Source organism: Falco peregrinus, chromosome 1 (genome assembly GCF_023634155.1).
Source record: "Falco peregrinus isolate bFalPer1 chromosome 1, bFalPer1.pri, whole genome shotgun sequence".
Lineage (NCBI taxonomy): Eukaryota > Metazoa > Chordata > Aves > Falconiformes > Falconidae > Falco > Falco peregrinus.
This window is the reverse complement of record NC_073721.1, coordinates 31,651,604-31,675,038: the sequence shown is the minus strand read 5'-3', so window position 1 is coordinate 31,675,038 and position 23,435 is coordinate 31,651,604. Positions and strand designations below refer to the sequence as shown.

General features: G+C 42.6%; 1 protein-coding gene across 1 annotated transcript in view; it reads right to left on the bottom strand.

Annotated features, from left to right (window-relative positions):
- Nucleotides 1–23,435, bottom strand: part of SORCS3 (sortilin related VPS10 domain containing receptor 3) — a 304,161-nt gene that overhangs the window by 118,331 nt on the left and 162,395 nt on the right. The window contains exon 4 of the mRNA XM_055809927.1: nucleotides 22,719–22,877. Within this exon, the coding sequence (XP_055665902.1) occupies nucleotides 22,719–22,877 (159 nt within the window). The remainder of the gene's footprint in view (nucleotides 1–22,718; nucleotides 22,878–23,435) is intronic.

Genomic DNA, 23,435 nt, shown 5'->3' with positions numbered 1-23,435 from the left:
CTGTTCCAGCAAGTAAAAGGATATTAGTAATAATTGCATTTCTCCCTGTTATCTTGTATTCTTTCATTTAATTCTAAAATAACACCTATCCCTCTTCAAGCACTGTAAACTACTACTGACAGTCAGATTCATGATCTCCACTGGAATTTCTGTGCTAAATTCAACAAAACTGCCAAATTATTCCTTCTTTTTTTTTTCTGTTTTATTGTTTCATCATTTGAAAATGGTGTGTTTTTCATTCAGCTCCAGCTGAATCCCCAAGGCACTGTGTACATATAACTCCTCATTCACACAAATAGTAATCAGATCCCCAAATCCCCAAGGAATTCAACTTGGGATAGTAAACTACCAAATAGCCAAGACTGACCCAAAGATTTCCAACCAATGCCCACAACCGACAAGCCATTTCTCTTTATTATTTTTTTTTTATTATTATTTCAGAGGTCATAAAATTGTTGCTTTCCTCCTTTTTGTAGCACTAAACTTGCTAAATCCACTAGTGCAGACCCCCTACAACAATCCTGCAACCACCAGCTGCCCTCAGGCACTGTCATGGTGTGCCTTTGGGAGCAGAGCAGACTGCAAAGCCTTGCCAGAACAGAGCAACAGAAGGCAACAGATTCAAGAACTGGATAAAATGACAGAGGGGATAGATTTGGAGTAGCCATAAAGACAGCAGCTAGTACTACAGAAACACACCCTGCTTCTATAGCACATCTTTCATCTTACCTTCCTCACCTATCTTCCATCCCTCCTTTTTTGAGGACAGATAGACACCTCTCTCTCTCACAGCATCAGTGTGATGTTTAAGCTGTGGAGTCTATGCAGCCCCCCTTCTCAGGTTCTCCCTCGAGGCAGGACATGTTACTTGCAGCATAAAAGGGACAGACAGGAATCAGGTCTAACATGATTCAGCTGGGTATCTGAAACTGGGTCAGGAGCAACCCTGGCCATGGAAAGGGCTTTATTAATCACAGTAGAAAATAAGCTGCAATCAAAGAAAGATTCATGGCTTTCCTCCGAACCCTCTGTTCCACCATCCCCTGCATTTTGGGCCTTCTGTCAAGCAGCTACCATCAGGGGACACAGGCTAATGTAATCTTCGAGCTGAGGACCAACTCGAAAACAACTAAATAATCTGTGCTTGTTCCTTTTATCTTCTCCCAGGGAATACCTGTCTTTGCCACCTTGTTTTGCTGGGGCTCCAGAAGAACCAAGATCTGAAGCTTGTAAGTGCTTCTGGACATTTAGAGAAGAGCTTCTTGCTCTCTTCTCTTGCCACAAGCTGCTGGAAATCACAATTCAGGTAAGGCATCCTTGACAGTTGCACACTGAAGAACCTAAAAATAAATCCCACTTCTCAAGCCAAAAGATTTCTTAGGAGAAAGAAGTTTACCAGCACCACGTTTATGGGCTTTGTTTACACAGAGTTGTAAAAACTAGTAATTGTAACGAAAACAAATGGACCAGTTTATCTTTCTGCTCTGGTTTTCTTTCCAGGTGATTAAAGGTTGCATCAAGACACCTCATCACAGCACAAGGTTCTTCTCTAGCATGGTACCGCCAGATTGTCCTAGGCATGGAAGGAGAACGCGTCCACAGACCGCTGCATTTCTGAGACTCACCAAAGTTGCTCATTTCCCTACAGATGCTGTACAGTAGAAGGGGTGCTAGAAACAAACTGTTTTAATGAGAAACTGGTCTACACAGAAATTAAATACTAAATGCATTTCCATAATTTGTCTCATACAGAGAGGGAAGCAGGGGAGAAGTATTGGAAGCTGGGAAGTTCTCTTTGCACTTTAAAATCTAATACTGAAATATTTCACATGCTGTGTGGCAAAAGTAGGTCTTCAGACAGAAGAAACTCAGACTGTGCGCCACTATTATAAGAAACTGGTCATGGATCTTCTGCACAAAGCCCAGACACATTGGAAATGTTTGACTTCATGTTGTAATTGTATAGCTCAACCCAGACCTGGCTCATAAAGAAACCAGGTAGATTAAGACAATGCACTGATATCATATTTCATGGTTTTACAGTTAAAAAAAAATATTTCACCTGATGGGTCCACTCACAGCAGCACAGTTTTGCTTAAACTTGAGGCTCAAAGCAAGGCTTGCCTCTCTGCTTCTCCACTTCCTCTCCAAGAAAAAGGAAAGTGGATTAAAGCAATGAAGAAAAAAAAAGTCCACTCAAAAACCTTCATATTTTAATTCCTCTTAATCCTAATTGTTACTGAGCATACCCAGCCCAAGATTTGCCATTTCTGCTGAGAGTACAGCCTATCTTTTTCTTTTCTACTGCGCAACTGGTTTATAGCAGAACAGGAAGCCTAGACACAGCTGTAACAGGAACTGTGGCCTAAATGAGTATCAATAAAGAAGCTAAAGCATGTTTCAGTCCTGGGTAAAAACCAGTCTCTCTTTTTCCAGCTTTCTCCCCACCTCCAGAAATGCTGGACTGGCTTGGAACAGAGATGAAAAGTATTACTTTCAGATTTTTTTCCTTAAACTTAAAATCCGGGGAAAAAACCTGTTCACTTTGGTCAGTCAAAACACATGTCAATCATTTCTAAGTAATTTAGCTTTAGCAGCTTGAAAAAGGTACTATAAATAGAAATGCCATTCTGAGGGAAGGCTAACTTTCTGGATTGCTTGTTTATTCCTTTCTTTGTGATACTTTAAGCACTTTAAAATCACTTCTAGAGTCTGGGGAAGGGTTAAAATTGAGCAATATTTTGTCACTGACCCCCTTCTGATGAGCATTTTGTTAACAAGCCTTATTGAAACCTAAAGACATAAAAGGAGGGGAAAAACCCCCAGAAACCAAAAAAAACTACTTCCAGTGTCTGAGAAGGGATTGAGACATAACAGACAAGGAAAGCAAAGTACCATGCAGGGGACAGTTTCCCCACATCAGTAATGCAGAGCAGGGGGTGAGACTAGACACAGAAAGGGGAAGGGATGCAGAACAGGGCACAGTACTGGGACTGTGAAGAGATCGGAATGGGGTGGAGATGGCAGAGCTGTCTCCTGCTACCAGGTGCACCAGGAGATGCCTTTACCAGGATTTCTTCCACTGACAACCAAAAGGCTCAGCCAGAGGCAGAGGGTTGCAGGTTGTTCCAGTTGTCCCGGGCTGCTGCTTCACTCTCTTTTTCCCTAGGATCAGCTCTTTAAGAGTGACAAAAGACTGAATGAGCTCCAATGGGTGCTGGCTTTTCTCTCTCCAAGCCAGGCTGGTCCCCTTGCCCAGCTTCTTCTGAGCTTAAAAATCATTAGGTGGTTTTTAATCGAAGGACTGTGCTAAATGGATCCACCAACCGCATGGCTATAGCCAGTGGTGCCATGCAGGTCAGCCTGCAACAAGGAGCTCCTTTCCTTCCTAGCCCAAGACGAAAATCTTTTTTGCTCCTGGGAGCTCTGCACTGCACCCCTCCTTACACTCCATCAACGCTTATACTCCAAAAGTTTAACAATAAGGGGAAATAAATGGGAGCCACATATCTAATGGGAAGATTTTTCATTCAAATGTGCTTTATTGTTTGATATATGCCTTTAATTACAGTGCAAGTGTCTGGCTACATTCGTTGCTATTACAGACCAATCTTTCATGTTTATTGAGCATAAGACTACAATGGGCAAAGCAAGAGAGGCTCAGCCATTAGCCAGAGTGGGACATAAAGCTGCAATCACTTGCCTGGCTCTTCCTCTCCTCCTTTATAAACCCTGTGGCACTACCTGTAGGGTAACCTCTATATTACACGGAGAAGGATTTAATGGAAGAAGGTTTTTTCCAACACTAGTGAAAGAAAGATTTTACACCACCAAACCACCTTCCAGTTTCATGTAAAATTTTGCTGAGTCATTTCTTTATGTGGAAAAGACTTTTCTGAAAGTGTATATATGGGCATTAATGAAAAGGGTTTGAAACTGCATTTAGAACAGCATTTTATTCTGAGATTTAATCATTGTTCATGTAAAAATTTTCATATGACTTGAAAGAAATAAATACCAGTTTGGGCTCAAGCAGAACATGTCATTTTGGCAAAATGAAAGCAACGTATTTTGCCCCAGGTTAAAACATATGTTATTTAACATACACACCCCCCTGCCGCCCAATTCAGCTTCAGTTTTCTGTTCATCAGCATTTTCACAGGCAAGGGAGGCTGCTCAAGAGTTCCCAAGTGATATGACCCATCACTCTGCAGACACTGAGCTGACACACACCTGAAAGTAATCGAGCTCACAAGTAAAAATGCTTTAAGGCAAAGCTGCTCCCACTCGGGGTCAGCCCTGTCAGAGGGTAGGTGTCCACCCTCATATAGTTCTCATCTCACCAGCTGAAAAGCAGCAGACTTCACAGGTACTCAAGATCTGCACCCTGCTTCTCAGTGGTGTTGTACAGCTCTGTTTCTTCACAAAGACAGAGCAGCCTCACAAACTGTCCATGTTCTTCTACTCCATTCACTCTACTAGGACACTGTGCCCCCTCAGCCTGAGGCTATGGGTTCTGTCAGGCATTTATGATGCAAAGGTGACCACTAAATCACACCTTTCCTAAGAGAAGAACTCAGCCAGGACCTTATCAGATTTCAAAAACTGACAAGTAGCTCTCATCATCCTCAGGGAAAGAGAGAAAACAATAGCATCACACAGGCCCACTGCTTCAAGCACATTCCCTATAAGCACCAAAATCAGGGCAAGCAAAAGTTGAGCTATACAAAAGATCTACTTTCTGATGATTGAGGAAGCTTGTGCCTGGGCAATGAATAAAATACAGGCTGCTCCAATTAATGCTGCTCTGATCCCACCCTTCTCTGCCGCCAGAGATCATTGCAGCCTCTCTGCGTGCACACACGATAACAGAGCTGTGAAGCTGGAGGAGTTTACTGTCCTCAGTGGCATTAGCACATCAGCCCAGCAGGTTCACAGGCCAGTGCTGTGCATTCAGAGCAGCTAAGCACTTTGCTCCCCATGGCATAGGTTTCACCCAGTCTGAGACAAAGATGTGTACACCAAGAAATGCATCACAGATGCAGGTGCCAGATAGCTTGGAGGGATGTCAGGAAAAGGTAATAACAAAAGTGATCCAAAGAGAGAGATTCCAAGAGTTTCTCCCGGGATTGCAAACAGGAAGCACAAAACTGTCTAACTGTATGTAAATAGGGTAACATTTACATGCCCAAGGAAATGGGCATGTAAATATGGTAACACCAAGGAAACTGGCATCTTTGAAGGCTGGCATGGGTGAGAAGGCAGGCAGAGACATTTCTAATCCTTAGAGAACCTTCCTAGATAAACTTCCTAAGACAGTTCAATAGAAGCATTGCAAATAATAACTTTTAATCATTTTATGGCTTCTGTCTATTACTTTTCATAGCAATGTAGTCTGCAAAGCGGCCAAAGAGCCATATTCTCAGCTCTGCTGGTTAAGAGATCCGCAAATCAGGAAGGATAGCACAAGTGGCATTTCACTGAATCTACTCTAGCTGGATTCTGCTGCTTGGGCCTTACAGCAGGCATTTATAGGCTATCACAACACACCATGCTACCTCCAACTCTTTTGGTCATGGATATGTCCCCAGTGCCCTCCTGAATGTCTTCTGGGAAGATACAGTGGATGAATGGGCACTTCTTTGGAAGTGTACAGGTACTGCATTGGAAGAAACTTCTCTCTGGACAAATCTGGTTTACACAGCCTATGCTTTACACTGCCTGGGACCAATGCCAGAAACTGGACCAAAGTGGCCTGGAGGAAGGCCCACTGAAGTTGCTGGGAGTCTCGTATCCCCCAAAAGAGAACACAGATGAAGCCCACAGGACAACTGTGACTGTGAAATAAATTATATGAGAAAAATGATTATAAAAAGAAGGTAGAAAAATTCCACTTTTGATAGTGTTGAAGATTCAGCTTCAGTAAATATCTCCCACTCGAACACCCCAGCTCTTGTACCACCTTCTACAATTCATTCTGTTAGGCTGTCTTCATTACCGCACACTTGTCATATCCTGTCCTATAATAAGCAAAGAGAACTAAAACTTAAAACAAAATGACCTGTATGTCTTCATTCACTGGATGCCTCAAGTGCCAAAACAAACCTGCTTCGGCAAGCTTGAACATATCATTAATAAAGAAACGCAGTTCCTTTCAGCCTTACTCTCCTACTCCCAAGCCAGCTCTAGTCTCCACCAGGGGCTCTGCTAGCTTGAAGATATTCGCCAGTACTGCTTTTATTATAATGCCCTTAAAATCCTGTGGAGTAATTCAGTTCAGCTCTAGCTAGCCAAATTTCTCATTGGCCAGATTCCCTGGCAATCCATGCACTGACAACAGGCAAGTACTGAAGGCAAAAGCAGAGCCTGATTACACAGGCACCCACCTCTACAGACACACACACAGAGCCAAGCCAGAGATCACATGTAGGAAGGGGTTTCTAATCTGGAAAGCTCCAGAGGAGTATCCTTTCCTTCAACCTCAACAGCAAGTGGTCGCGTGGAAGAGAAGAGATGGTGTCTTCCCTGCACTTCACAAGTGATTCAGTTCAACCTGAGCCAAATGTGCAAGGGAGACTGACAATACCACCTACACCCCAGCACGAAGGGCAGCATACGGTTGTTTACAGGAGGAACCCAAATGAACAGCATCATTGTAAATGCCAGCCACCATCATGAATAATTTAGCTTGACAGTTGTAGCAGAAACTGTCACCGCACTGAGGCATCACTGCCAGAAAAATCACCAAATGAGAAACTCGCATGTTTCAGGGATCCCCCTAAGGCTGGCGGGCATACACCATTTACACTGTCATCTCCAATTCATCCATCACCACCCAGTTCCTGCAATCAAACAGTGGAAAATTGTACCTTTGGAATAAATGAATCTGCAATTGCACACCATGCAAGAAAAAGGAAGCTCTTATCTAACCTCTCTCAGCAGCTCTCCAGGTTTCTATACATTCTGTGGTATCTATATTTAAGCTATTTATCCCATTTAATTCAAACTCTAGGTACCTTCAATCCACTGTATGCAGCAGGGTGAAGGAAAAAAAAAGACACCCCAGAAACCCAACAATAAGCAAATTCAAACCAAGGCAACACAGTCATCAACAAGTCACCAAACTTGATATAATGTAACTTTAATTCCTGAAGTTAACCAATGCTCATAGTGACAGTACAGCGTAATTCGTAAGATAAGGGAAGAATGCAGAGGAAAAATAAAACAGCTTTCTCCGTGCTATCACTAGAGAAAAAGCACAACTCATCTAGCTAGGGAATATCAGACTCAATTTTGCAGCAGAACTTCCATGTTTGTCACATTTGTGTCGCTGGGTATGCGTGCATAACTCGTGTGGACTTGCACTGAGATCTGAGGAAATAACTGGCCTGAAGCAAGTGCTGTGTACTAACAGAGGACAAAACCAGAATTCTGTTTTGGCAGCAAAACTTTTGATGACATTATTGTTCTCTTAACTATATGTCAGGAAAGCCCCCTTGGGTACAGTATATTCTGCTAACATTTTATTTGTACGTGCTGCTGTCTCTTGAACACTGCAAGTATAAAATGCTACTGAATCTACATTCAGGCAGTTTATGATCATGGAGCTTCTGGCAGAAATGAGATGCCCAAGGTAGGAGGCTGTGGGAAGGATCGAGTTTTCCTCCTTTTGAACTACAGAATCCCAAGGATTTTCTATAAAGCTTTAATTTTTGTTCTTTGTTTATCAGTTCTCCTTCTCTCAAAAATATCAGCCTTCATTTTGGTGCCTCAGCTCCTCCTTTTATCATACTCACAATACTTCAGATGTGCCAAAATTTTACTGCATCATACCCTAACTTTCATTTTATAGCCACCCATGGTCCTATAAAAATCAATTGAACACAAACCTAAAGCATTTTATTACACTGGAAGAACTTCTTGTAACTGCCACAAAACTATTGTGGGACTTCTACTGCAAAAATTCACACATGCACACAATTGTGTGCACACCCCATACAAACAGGCCACCAGTATTCTCCCAGATAAGCTATATGGAAAACCAGATTGAAATATACACCAAAATGCAGCTGAAGATGTGTAGTATTTGCAATGATGAATAAATATCTCTCTTCAAAGCCTAAATGGCCCACAGCAGAACAGTGCTAGACACAGGACATTATGAAAATCTTGGCTTTTTTGGCTTTTTTTTTTTCTTTAAAGATAAAGCTTCTAGTTTTATCAACTGTGAGAAAGCATTTGAAAAACATGATTCCCAACCTTTCCTCAGTCACAGAAGCACCAAGAGAAATACAGGAGAGGACATCTGAAACTATTCCAACACCCTCCTAATCTTTCCTCTGCCAACTCATGACTTTCAAGGGACACATTCATGACTTTGAAAAGCTTGGGATTGCTCGTTCTGAGGTGCTAGACCAGAAATCCAGGCACTGGCCTCCTTTTCTCACCACTGAAGCAATGAGCGTGAAAAGCTGAAACGCACACTGGGTTACCATTGAGCATATGGTGCATTTAAATCATCTGTGCCTACTGTGGGGACAAAGAACTTACAGCAGTTTCTCTGGCACCTTTATTCCCCAGAATAATATTGATTACATGCAGTTCCTATCAGAAAAAAAAAAAAGGGGGGGGGGGCGGGGGGCGGAAGGGTGAATTTTCATATGTCAAGGTTGAACAGTAGAAACAAATAGTTGCCTTAACATAAGCAATAGCTTGCACATAGTCAGATGAGATCAGGGACTCTGCATCCCACAGCAAGCAGGTTCTAGGAACAAAACACCCTGTACTCTGGAAGGAGTAAACTATTCCTATCTTGTTTTCTGCAAGAACAGAGCATCATACATGTCTTCAGGCCAGATCTTCCAGTGATGTAAATCAGCATTTCCCTGCTAAAATCAATGGACTCACACTGAACTTCAGCTGTTACATATGTGACTGCACACATCTTTTAAAAACATCTCAGGTGTGCTATTAGATCACAACATGGTCCATTTCCCTGTTGAAACCAAGAACTGGCAGAGATGGTTTGTAGTGACTCAGAAAGGGGAGGCAAGAAAGACAGAAACCTGTTTGTAATGGAATAGAAAACTAGGGCCACATACCAGTTTCCAGTATTACAGAATTCTGTGTTACACAATAGCTGCTAAATTATTTGCAATTAACTGTATGAGCTTTTTAGTATACTGCTACATAATGTGCTTTTGTATTGTGTTACAATATAGAAGAGGGGCCCTCTCTGCCCTGTGGCACATTTACGACTACAGCACCTGCTGATGTGAAATTCCCACATGGTGTCCCCACCCCAACCATGCTGGAAGTTCGGCCACAGCCTGAAACCCGTGGGGAGATGAGGTTGCAAGAGGAACCCCTGTAACATTTATGTAGGGCCACCTGGGCCGAGGGAGAAGAAAACAGGACACGAGTTAGGAAGTCTGGGTAATGTTGCAGCTCTGTCACTGGTGAGCTGACTAACTTTGCATAGCTCACTTTCCCTTCCTGTGCTCCTATATCCCTTCAGCTTCTCTCACTGCCTCGTTGGCTCTGCCACTGTATTGGCACCCATCAAGGTGTGATTTCTGAGCCATTTAAATACCCTTTGCACGGAGTGGTAGGTAACACAACCAGGACAGGACTGTGGTAGCACTGGCACTGCTCAGTAAACCAGATGACTCCTCCTGGTCATGGCACGAAGGGACCTACGAAGAACGCCATGGTGCAAAAATCACCAGGATATCCTGGGATTTACAAAATCTAGTTATGCTTCACAGGAGAGTGGTGGAGAGGAAATATCAGCTCCTGTCTGCTCCTTTTCTGGAGTTGCTCATTCTTTGGCTCTCACATATACATCTCTCAGCTGTATAAAATATTTCAATAATACTGTATCTTATCTCTACCAGTATAACAGTATCCTGTTAAATAGATGTGACATGCCCAGCAGGAAAGCAGTATGCAGACATTGCCATCATAACAACAGACGCCCACTGAAATGAAGTCACAGATGCTCTGTGTGGTTTAGGGCTAGCCTTAGGATCTGATGACCTGACTGGCCCCTGCACATCCTCAATTGCAATGGAAAGCATAGCTACAAGAGCAGCTAGAAGTAAAACAGTGGCAAAGACTTTGGTCCTTGGCACTGTCAGCTACAGCCAAGGCTCTGCATAAGGATCAGGACTGTACACTTCCCAAAAGTTCCCATCTCTGGGTGGTTCACACAACCTTGTTCCCAAGCACTAGGGTTTTTTCAGGGTATGAAGATATGCCAGAGGTTCAGGAGCTGCTAACAGGAACCTGAAACACCACTGCCTTAAGAGCAGAACTGAGGGCAAGGAACAGCCTGCTAGGTCTGACTGCTAGCTCCCAGTCTGGCACACAGAAATGCACCCCTCGGGACACACCCTGACAGACTGTCCCAGATCTTGGTTGCTGATGATATAAAAAAATAGGCACATGCAGGTGCTTGCATGGGGGGGAAGGACTGTACCTTCACCCCTCAGCATCATCCATCCAGCTGACTGCCTCAGGGACACTGGTCTATCCCATCCCAGCCATCCCTCTTTGAGGACATTAAAGATGAAAATACTGTCTTAAGTAGCCCACTGCCATCCTAATGTGCAATACTTCCAAACAGCGAGGTCTTGTATTGTCAAGGCAATGTGCAAATACTAATTAATGCCACCATTACCCAGACAGAAAGAATAGTCCTTGTCGGGCAGACTTCCAACAGTTCTCAGCTGCCTGAATCACTGACAGTAATGGGTGCTGCTGGGTCCTGAATCCTTCCGGATAAAGTATGACCCTTTTTGGTTAACAAAACATAACAGCTTCTTAATCACCACCTTCCAGAAAGCACTTTTGGCCCAAGGGAATTAAATAGTGTCCCTTCCACATGCCCATGGTCATAATTTCAGGTGCTGGCAGACCCATCTTCCTCAGGCTATGGCTTTAACATCCTGAAGCATTAAAGACAAGAGAACAGCAAAATGCAAGAGTGTAAAACTACCTAAAATCCCAACACTAAAAGCCCACACATGACTTGTATGTCTTTGCAGGCGCCTTGCAATAGTGAAAGCCTGCCTGTATAACCACTTCAAACCCTAATATGTGAAGGCTTACATATTTAACAGACGTTAATCTACAAATGTATTTATGCATAACCTTAAAATTATGCCCAGGCTAAACCATTTGTCTGCTCTGAGGTCAGGGTTGCCTTTTTTTCTATTGAGTTCTACATTTTATATGTAGTGCTATTCAAAAGCAAAATTTCATGACAATTCACATGAGTTTATGCTCATTGTCTTCTCTGTTACTTCAGCTATGATATTTTGGGTAAAATTTATTGGTCTGGAATAGTTCATTTCTAACCTCAAGCACCACACTGAGTTAATTCAATGAGAAGAGAAAGGAACCAGACTAAAGATTTCCATGGTCAGCACCAGCAGACATCTGAGTGGAGTCCATAGCTGGACTGTGCTTTTTCTTCAACTGAAAGTGATAATATCCGTAATTCTGCTCAACAGATTTTAGAGGAGACTTAATTTTGCTATCAGTCCCAACAAACACTGAGACGGAGCTCTGGAAAGCAATACAGAAGGCAAAGAAAAAGGGGAGTGGGGAGAGGGAAAGAGAGAGAGAGAGAGAAAGAAAAGGGAAAAAAGGCCAAGGAAATCATTCTGGATTCATCTCATTTCACTGAAGCAGCCTGGTAGAAAATTCACATCTACACAAATGAATCACGATAAAGAAAAACAAAAGATTGGTTTTGCTTGCACATCATGTTTGCTCTCTCCTCCACGGTGGGGGTCATTATAACCTGTAGGCATGATAGCAGGAGCTAGGAAATGTAATGCTTTTTCTTGCTTTGATCGTGTTGGAATCATATCCCATGTAATCCATTTTGCACACATTCAGACAGCAGGGTTGGTTTCAGGTCCCCTAATCTCAGCAAATACTTACATCTCAGCAAAGGAAATTACTTCCTTGACAGTCAGAAGAGGCCTAGTCAATACAAATGAGTCTAAGGTACAATTTACCTCATCCTAAAATAGTCACTACATTTGCTTCCAGAAATCAACTGACACCATTCAGTAGATCACCACCAACTACTATGTGCACCCTTGGCACCTAACACAGGTACACATTGCTACATTTTAGACCTCTACAGTCAGGCAAAATAAATCATGCCCTCAGTGTTCTTATTCTTCAACCTTCTTCATTCCTTCATGTTTATTCCCATCTGCTATATTTATATCCACCCCTCGCCCCACTTAGGCTCCAGATAAAATCAATATACAGCCGTGATTTAGCGGGGCCCAGGAATCAGCCACAGGATCCTTGCTCTGTTACACAATAAACTAGGTTGCTTCAGCAGAAAAGCATATTTAAGCATCAAATGTGTCTCACTCCATTCATCTTTATATTTTCCTTTTCAAAGTAAAACCTGTTCATGAAGTGTCTATAACATAAATAAAAAGCAATAGGAAAGTCTGTTCTGGCTAAATCAAGTTTCACAAGCAGTTACTTTCTATTTGCCATCACAAATCACCACAAGCCCAAAGTTCACCGTTTTGCTAGGACAAAATTCATTGGGCATTTCTGAAATAGAGCCAGGGTTGCATAATTCAATTTCTCATCTCCTATTAAAACTGCCAGGCTTACCATAATCAGAATGATAAATGCATAGTTATATGTCTTCTTTCCGACAGTAATGCCCATCAATACTTCAAATGCAAACAATTGTGACATTTGACTTTATAAAAATTACCTGGTGCACCAACACCGCTTAATTAAATCATTTAAAAACTGCTTTTGTTACATTTAATGAATGATATATTATACTGCAATGAAACATGCAGCAATACAAATACTTCACAATGCTAACAATTAAGGCTCACTTCACTTACGGCAATTGACAACACAAGTGCTCCTCACTTCATTCAGTTTGTGCATTCCAAATGAACTGGTTAGCGAAAAGGGTGCTTCTTTGCTAATGAGTTTTGTAATCAAGGCATCTATTTTAATTTCAAATTGGCTAGATTGGGGGAAATTGCTGAACTAAATGACTGGTTCTAATTAGGATTATAAAAATATTCATCATGCAGCAGAATTAGCGCAAGGTCTTGATTTCCCTACATTTGCATATAGCTTTAGTTTAAGAGTGGAAAAAAACCTCCTGATAAATTGTCTTCCTTTTAATGAATTGAACAAACACTATATCTGTTTTAGTCGTCCTTTCATTTAAAGGCACTGATACATATTCATGATTTGTAAATGAAGTTAAGTGATTTCGATTCCTCAGTTCATTACCACATTGAAGAAGAGACTTCTGTAAATTGCCTTTAAATATTCCCAATCTCAAGGGTTTGGTTTGGGGCTTTTTTTTTTGGTTTGGTTTTTTTTAAACTTTACTAACATTTCAGTTTATCTGTTTGATGGAGCCCTGCCTGCCTGGGAGAGCTGCTGGCAGGTGGCTTGTCCAATGAAGGACACATGATATGTTTGTAGAACCTGATGTTCTCAGAAGAGCATTCAATATGCAAAGAGATGAAAGGCTTATTTGTGGTTAAGTCATGGGAACAGGACTCGATCTGGGTTCAGTTTCTGACTTTGTTACAGTCCTCAGTGGTAGTTAGGCAATTAAACACTTTAATGACCTGTGCCTGAATACACTATGGATAGTCCAGGGACAATGCTTTGTCTGTCAGCTTCACGTTTAATTGCAAGCTCTCTGGGGCAGAGATTGCTTCTTAATATGAATGTGTAATACAATGGACCAGTCAGAATGGTAAGAATTTCTAAGCACAGTTACTGTAATATGGCTTGTATTAAACATGAACCACGAAGTGTTCCTTTATAGCTGGGCAACATACTTCATTTCATTCCTCAGTATGACAAGCCTGTAGGAGTAATAGTTATTATGGCAGCTTCCTCGATTTCTTTCCCCTTTGGGTGAAGAAAAGAATGCAGTTGGTGTGTCTCCAGCTTCACTCTGCAGGGTGCTCAAATGCCAAGTGACTGGTGCAAGATAAATTTGAAAGCTGAGTTTTGTATCCATGGAACTGGAACCACAGTCATTGTGCTCTTCAGATACCAATGAGCCATGATGAGAAATTAACTCCAGTGTGTTCTTTCACATCATATGATGAAATGGAGATTCTACCATGAGGATCCATGTGGGAGCAGAAAGAGCTTATTTTTCTAGTTAAATATAATGTTCAGATCTTGCTAAAAGAAGCTGAGTTTTACTCAAGAGGTGCAGCCTCAAGTTGTTGCTGATAGCAGGAGTTTGCTCACACTTCTGACAACTAGTTACATCTAAATTCCAGGAGCAGGACTGCTGCTGAGGACCAGATGACAGCTCTGAATGCCTGCTGATTTATATCAAAATGAGATGTGAGGCACCACCAGCCCACCCCTCATCAGCCCCATACCTCAGCTCCTAAAGAAAGAAAACCTGCAGGCCTGGACTGGAGTCACATCTCATTTTGGATGTTCAGCAGCACACGCTGCTGAATTTCAGCATGTCTGCAGTGTGCAGTTGCTGTCTTAGAATTGCACTGTCCAGCATTAGGAGTTCCAACTCAAAGTGCAATATCCTTACCTGCACGCAACCCTAAGGTCCCCACATGCCTAGGTTTCCATGAGAGGCACAGAAAAATCTAAAACCAGGGGCTGGGGCACTTACTGGGAATGAAGGACAATACAACTCCCCGGTCTCTGTGCTAGTGAAACTGAGCAGAACAGATAGAGGGGAAGGTAAGCCTGAAACCCTGCAGCACTGGCTCCCCGCAAGACACAGGGACCAAGCATCCTTCAGGGCACTGAGGGCTCTCTTAATGTCCCAGCTCAGTGACCTACTGTGACAGGAAAGGAGTGGATGAGGAATCACATTTTTCTCCATGTGTGTGCACACATATAAAGGTCTGACAATTTCTCTGCATGGCTCCCCTTCACAAGGAGCCACATGGATAGAACAAGAGGCAAGGGGTCTAAGTTGCACCAGAAGACATTTCATCTTGGCATAAGACAGACATCTTTTACAGTGAGAACAATCAATCCCTGGAACCTCCCCATCAGGGATGTAGTGGAGTACCCCTTACTGTAGGTTTTCAAGATCTGACAGGACAGGGTGCTAGATAATCACATGTAGGCTCCCTTTCCCACAAAAGGTTGGACCAGATGATCTTTCGAGATCCCTTCTAACCTGGACTGTTCTGTAAGTCTATGAAAATGGCTCATCACAAAGAATCCCAGACAAAGGCGGATGACTGCACAGGAAAAGGTGCCTACCTTTTGAGAAGAACCAGGCCTCGCCCTCCCCTCAGTAAGTCCTGCTGGATTTCTTTGGCAGCACTCTACCCAACTGAATGCTCTCAAAATAAATAAATAAATAAACGAATAAATAAATGAATTAAAAATCCCACCCTTAGCTGCCTAACTGCCCCACATTGTACTGTCAGCCTGGGCCCAAAGTCTGGGGGAGAATTTCACCTGGCAGGAGAGAGGCGCTGCCTTTGTGGCTCTGGCTCTGTGTGTCTAGGCTGTTAAAAAAGCTTTCCCATGTAGTCCTAGTGTTATCTGTGACTCTTTTTGATAAATTCAGCAGTGTCTAGTCAAGATAGTCAGGGCTCTGACATGCATCACATTCAGTTCTCAGATCATAACTTGCCACATCTCCAACACCGAAGGAATCTCCTCAGTCAGACCTGATACTGTCTGCCAGGTGCAACTTGGTGATACAGCAGAACGTTATCTTGCACATTTTCTTTATCACCTCATTTGAAACATATTAAGACACCCACTTCCTTTTGTTTGCTTCCTGCTGAAGATTAAGCCCTATGGAGGGAGAAGACACTGATTGCCAAACGTCTTTTTTATCCAGAGTTCTCAAATTCATAATAGTGTCGCTGGGGATTTTACACTGGTCTGTTACTGAATTATTCAGTCTTTCACCTATTCCCAGCAGGTTTCCAATCACAGTTTGGCCTGTAAGCAAGAGATGGAGCTATATCTCTGCATAGTTTTTTCTCTTAAGAATGGTGATTTGAAATATTTTAAATATCTCTCTCCCTATTTCCCTAATATTTTCTCTCCTTTTTTAAATTATCTTTTAAACTACTATTCATGTAAGAGAGTTGAGCATGTTGCTCTGAAAGAAGTTCAAATGTCACTCTGAGAAAAATTTCATGGAGCTGGAAACTGTCTTCTGTTTCCACCTTCAGACTGATGCATTCCCCAGAGGGGTATTGGGGTGTGGAAAGTTGAGCTTATTGAGAATTAGCTTGTTCCTTGGATAAATAAGACAAATGATCAGGTACTTGAAATATTAGTATCAAAAATGCTAGACTCATTCAAGATCTTCAACCCCAGCCATGCAAATGGCAGCAACGAAAACTATACCTCACATATATGCTGGTAGACTCTCAGCTTTCCCAGTACTCCATAACAAAGTTTCCAATACTTTCCAACAAAGAATATCACACCTTTTTTATATATTCCCCTTCCTATCGCTCTTTGATACAAGGGTCATTTAAAAAGGTTTCCAATATATTTTCTGCAAAAACCTGTGAGAAGTGTCGGACAAAGCCCCATTTTCCCTTTGTACTGGCTCATACATGCAAGTACCAATATGGACACTACTAGTGAGACCCAGCCTGATCAGCAGCAAAATTGGCTGTAACATTTACATAGTGTCCACCTTCTGTCAAAGGCCACAGGGGGCCATCAACAAAACCAATGCATGCACACATCAGACTGCACTATTTTATCAATAAAGTAGACACACTCAAATCTACTGGGAAGAGATCCAAGATTTTTCAACTCATATGATGGAATTAATCTCCCAGGGCTTAATAACTGCACAATGCCACACGGCTGCACAGGGGGGAGCAGTACACCCACCCATGCTTGTTTAAAGCCCTGCAAAAACCCCTCCTGTCTACGCTTTATATGTTGTGAGAAGATATTAGGGTCTATGAACTTGCTACACGTTTGTGCCCACACAAACAGATTCCTTGGCTCAGTCACATAGCATTTATGTGATAATACAAGACTTAGCAAGGCAGAGGAGGGTCATAATTGGCTACAAAAATTAAGAACAGGAATGATACGCTGCATTGACTCATACTGAGGAAGTATCCTCAATAACTCTTTAGATACTCCAAAGAGAAAACAAATGGTGGTGACTATGATTTCTCCTTAAATGAACAAAGTAACCAGCAGCCACGCAGCAAAACATCTTTCAGAAAGCCTGCTGAGCTCCATCCCTCGCACTGAATCTTCTCCCTTGCTCCTGGGAATAGCTCCAAGCAGGAAAAAAGAGGGACAATACACGTGTGGGAATGGTAATAAAAGATACAGGGACTGAACTGATGCTGTATTCAATTATTTCAGTTAATGGAAGAGATAACATTGTCAGAAAGCCTTTGGCTTTCACAGCTATGAAGTCATATTTCACAAGTTCTGTCAAGAAGAGATGGGCTCCTTTTAAAGAAGAAGGTAATTTTTCAATAGAAGATTGCTGTGAGGCTTGGGCTTTAAACTACAATCACATGGGATTGGAAGCAGAAGTCCACAGGTGGATATAAAAACAGATCCATGCAAGGGATAAACTTGGGGAGTGAGATTATTCAACAACAAGGCTATAGGAAGAACAGTGAGAACAACAACAAGTCTAATCTGCAGAGCATCCTGCAACACCTGAACATCCAGGCTCAGAGTAAGAGAATGCCAGCAGGAGATGCTGAAAGCATAAACTTATGATCAAAATTACACATAATAGTGACATAGCAGTAACTGGCTAAGAAAATTCACAATTAGAATATTACTGCAGGAAGGCTTCACTTGTTCAGGCAAGACAGGACAAGCCTTGGATATCAGAGATATATACACTTGGTCTGAGGTCTCATTCTCTTAAGCAAGCTAAAAGACTGTAGGAAGTTACTATTAGCTGGGTAAAAAACTAACTGGGACACCATATTCTGAAAACAGTTATCATCTGGCCGTTGTCAAACTGCAGGGGACACGTAAAGACTGTAGTTCCACAAGAATGTCAGAGTTCTACATTATTCCACTTATTCACTACTGTCTTAGAATAGTGAATACACCTTCCAAAACGCCAACTTGGAAGAGGACAGAATTCAAAACGTGTTGGTTTTTTTTTAGTTGGTTAGTTTGTGTTTTAATCAATTGGATAAATAGCCTAACATTGTTCTCAAATGTGTAGAAGAGCTAAAAAGAAGGGATGCTTAGGATAAAACAATCATTGCAAAAGAGGCTTGAATTACAGCCTTTTGAGTAACAGCTGTAAGGTCAGAAGACCTCAAAGGAAAACTGCCTTTCAGGAAGATCCAAAACATTGACTATTAAAGTTTTTGTGTGAAATAAAAATATTGTTTTCTATTATTATACACAAATCAATTTTTAAATCTTTTGATCTAGGAAGTAACCAAGTCAATTATTTGTAGGGCACTAGCTGTTGATGTTTCATTTTACTGTGGAAAAACATACTAGGCAAAACGGATTTTCAGGTTCATCGCTCATTAATTTCTAAGTTGACCACAGCTTGCTTACAACACCATATTATTATTTTTAGTTGAAAGAAAATTAATCAAATAAATATTAATCTGAAAGCTGTTTTGTAATCTAAGACATGAAATTAAATTTGCAAACTCGTTTACACATTCACAGTTATGAGACGATGGATTAGATATTCCCTTAATAGTTTCTACTGCAGGGAGTCAAACTGTATGTATTTGATACGGTTTCAGAGTTATTTGCATTTTAAAATCTGCCTCTAAAGTAGCCATTAGAAATAGATTTTAAAGGTCAAACACACTTTTAAAGTTTAGAAAAGTGGGAGACTGTGGTCTCCCACTGTAGGAGTGGCTACACCACTGAAGATACAGCAAGCCACAGACTTTCCTCAGCACCTTCCCTGTCACAGATCTGTGGATGAGTATTACCTGCAGGTTACAGACTAATGATAAATTTTCTATTTTATTGCACTTTCATGTATTTAAATCAAAAGTGTTTCAGAGCAGTTGTATCCCAAAAACCTGGATACATGAAGTGAGAAAGCAAACATTTGATCCAGCACCACCTATTTTGTGACAGGCAACTTCATGCTGCCTTGCAGGGAAATGGGCACAAAAACAAAGGACAGAAGAGTACCAGCAGAACCAGGCTGCCGTTGGGAAATAAGCCTGTTGGGAAATTAGCCCTTGACAACAGCATGGCACCTCTTTGGATAGCCTTCTCACAACTGCAGAGCACTACTGCAACCTCCCCAGCCATTTATTTTAGGAGCTATTAATGCCTCCTTTCTGGTCAGCAGCAGAGAGATCAAATGATCATAGCCACTGGCATGATCCCATGATCACAGCTAGAAGAGAGGGCATGGCATAACAGTGTGGGAAAGTGTGAGATCCTGATCTGGTTTCTAAAGGGAGAACCACCACAAAAGTGATATGGAGATGCACAACACATGATGAAGCTACTTCAGGATTTAGCATTTTTAGCCTAAAAGACATTTTCTTCTTGTCATTAGCCTAACGCCCACCTAACAGAAGGTCGTGGCTGACCTCTAGTTCCCACTCAGCTGGGACAGTACTTCCAGACAGGCAGGAATGTAGCACACAAGCATCTCAGAAGACTTCATCTGGGGACTTTGCATAGCACTACTGTCACAATCTACAGCACTGCTTTTGTACTTTAAAAGTGGTGTCCATTATCTTAGTATTAACTGTAACTGCAGTGAAGCTTCATGATCCTGAGACAGAGTGACAATTCTTTTACAGCTTTTACTAAGCCAAGACGTGGCTGAGCACAACCTATACCTGAGTTATGTTAAGCAAATGCTTCAACTGGGAAAAGCGCTGCCTCTGTGGTTCCACTCAAAGATCAGCTTTCAACCAGTACTTGAGGCCATCTTTCTGAACATGGATGGAAAGCATAGTGAGTGGCCTTTAACGCAAAGGCAAACATAGAGGCAAAGCCTGAACTTTGCATTGCTCCATTTCCATTTGACCAACAAGCTGCAGAGCACTTCATTTTTGTTCTTACACTGTTGACAAATTTGTTCAGTTCCTGGGATAAAAGCAAGCAGCCTCAGGGTGTTTCTAACTCATAGCTCATTTCCTTTGGCTCTTTTCTGATCAGAAGAGAACAGCAGAGACGGGCACTCAGACGCATTAGTTTGAAGGAGCAGAAGCAGAAATGCTCCTGAGCCACGACCAGGTGAACATAATTCCAACCTCACAGTCAAGTGTGTGTGCATACTCTGTATTTTAATTTCTCCTTCCAGTGGCTAACCTGTCATAAAAAGACTACAAAACACTGGAAACAGAAGTACAGTGTTTCAGCCCAAGAGCAGATGCTCTGTGCTCACGACAGCTGGATATCTTTGGAAATGCATACTCAGCATGTCATATCTGGCTTCTCACATCCATGATCAGCTCATTAGAGGTCTATTTCTTTCAGGGCTGTCTTTGTACAAACACCAGTACCATTTAAAAATCTTTACCTCCAATTTAAAAGTGGCATCAACCCATTCCATGACATCAAATAAATAGATTGGTCTTTCTAGCCTACTTCAAAATCCCTGTTGCACTGAACATCTGAGTGCACAAAACTATTTGACATTTGACTAACTCCTTCATACAGTAAGGACTTGTTACTATGGAAGGAGTGTATTTACAATAGGTTTGTGCTTCCAAATGTCACTCAAGCAGCAGCAGCAGCATAGCAGCAAACCACCTGGTGCCTGCCATAGCATCCTGTTAACAAGTGGATGGAAAGGCTGCATTGGTAAGTACAGTGGCAGTACATTATTTGACTATACTCTCAGAAACTACTTGGGTAAAGACTTGCACTACCTCTTCAAAGGAAATTCTGTCAAATAAAAGAGGCACAATATTTTGGCTGTATTGTCCCTATAGCTGTGATGTGAGACTAACTAGTTTAGGAAACTTAAAAAATAACTGTAGGAATTGAAAATCACACACACACAGATTAACGCACGTATTGTGTGGCAAGGTTTTATTAGCGGGGGATCTAGAGGGGTGGCTTCTGCAAGAAGCTGCTAGAAGCTTCCCCTGTGTCCGATAGAGCCAATGCCAGCCAGCTCCATCATGGACCTGCTGCTGGCCAAGGCTGAGCCCATCAGTGACACTGGGTGGCAGCGCCTCTGGCATAATGTATTTATGATGGGGAAAACGCCCTGTGGAACAGCAACTACAGACAGAGAAGAAAGAAGAGTCTATGTGAGAGGCACAGCTCTGCAGCCCCCCAGGTCAGTGCAGGAGGCCAGAGGGGCTCCAAGTGCTGGAGCAGGGGTTCCCCAGCAGCCCGTGGTGGAGCCCACGGTGAGGCAGGCTGTGCCCTCAGCCCACGGAGGTCCGTGGTGGAGCAGATCCCCGAGGAGGGCCCCACGCTGGAGCAGGCTCCTGGCAGGGCCTGCGGCCCCATGGAGAGAAGAGCCCAGGCTGGAGCAGGTTTGCTGGCAGGACTTGCCACCCCATGGCAGTGACTCCACGCCGGGGCAGGGCAGAGTGTGAGGAGCCCCCTGAGGGGGCAGGAGCGGCAGGGACAGGGCGTGAGGGACTGACCCAGCCCCTGCGCCGCTCGGGGAGCACAGGGAGACACGGGGGGTGAAGTTGGGCTGGGCAAGAAGGGAGGGGTGGGGGTGAAGGTGTTTTAAGATTTGGTTTTTGTTTCTTATTATCCTGCTCTGATCTGACTGACAATAAATTAAGCTAATTTCCACAAGTTGAGTCTATTTTGCCCAGACGGTAATAGCTGAGCGATCTCCCCGTCTTTATCCCAACCCTTGAGCCTTTCATTATATTTCCTCTCCTCGGCCCAGCTGAGGAGGGTAGTGATGGAGCAGCTTTGGTGGGCACCTGGCATCCAGCCAGAGTCAACCCAGAGCAATGCAAAGAACGTAAAGAGGCTATTCAGCATATTTGTACTTTCCAGAGTCTATGGATGACAAAATTGGAAGAGAGGAAAGCTTGGCAAGTTTCAAGTTTTCTAAAATTTGTAACTTGATCATCCTTTCCATGCCTCTGCTTTGAGTGAGGACTGCTGTTCCAGAACTGAAGCACACAGTCCAGAGCCACACCACTTTATACATGACACTGCACCTGCATTGCTCAAGACAGATGAGTGCTATGTAAAAGCAGGCTTGGTGAGGACAAAATAACAGACTTAAGAGTTGTCTCACTAACAGAAGGTGCTGCAAAGTGACTTAAAAAGTGGCACAGAGGAGTTTGTCATCTGTTGCTGCTCACTGACTTCCAGGTAACAGAACTCAGTTTGCAAGCAGAGAGAGCACCCCCTCACGTGCAACACCCAGCTGCTACAGACCAACTCAGCCCGAGTGCTCAATCCTCAAAGACAGCTTGACAATCATAAAGGCCTACAAATCAATAGGTTTTTAGAACAGCTTCATATGTCATGTCAAATCTCAGATCCTTTCCATCGTTGTACTGTGACCACTACTAAAGTTTCCATACCCATCATGATCACTGTATAACCCTGCTCTCTTTGGCAAGCTTGCTTTGGAGTCACCAGGTGGGTTTTGAGCACATTTAAATCTGCAAGGTGAGAGCAGCAAAGCACACCGTAATTTTTTCATCATCTCTGCAATGGTTCTAAACATTATCCCCTTCAACTTCAACACCTGACTCAAGAATCATTGACATGTGAAATCCACTGCTCACCTTCTGATCCAGACTGTAGGCCAAGATCCACTCTTCCTGCCTGGGATGGAAGAGCAAGCTCTGGATATAGAAGTTCAGACGGTACTTCTGGTAGGTAGCCCCTTCATCAGAGCTGATGAGGATGCTGCTCTCAATCTCTGGATCACTAAGAAGCATGATCTAAATAGAAAAATTGAGGGAAAAGAGTGTTAATGGAAAAGTGAAACCGAACATCATTTAAAAGTGAGGTCATACAGCACTGATTCCTATTAGATGTATTCAGAACATTGTTCAACAGTGTAAACAGACTACAGGATTTCCCAAATACGGGTTAGGGCGGGGTTTTTTCCAGGCTTTCACTTCTGTTTTATTTGCTGATTCATTCGGAGATTTATTTAGTGATTTCTTTTTCTTGTTTTATTTTTATCCAGATAAACTCAGAAAGCCCAGCAATAATGAAAAATGCTATGTTGCTATCAAAGTTTATTTTGGTTGGGTACAGCAACTTCAGACAGCCACACCAGGCTGTCCTGGTCCCTTTCCAGTCTAGCATCTCTCTTCCAAGCATGGAATACTCTCTCCAAAAGTACTCAGCAGGGTAGTTCTGAGATTTAAGGCCCATTATTTGGCAACTTCCAGAGCTACAAATGAGACTATCACCTCCCTGGAAACACAGAATGCCTACCTAGACTAGCTGCTGGCATCTGAAAATCATCCATGTGCATATGCACAAACATT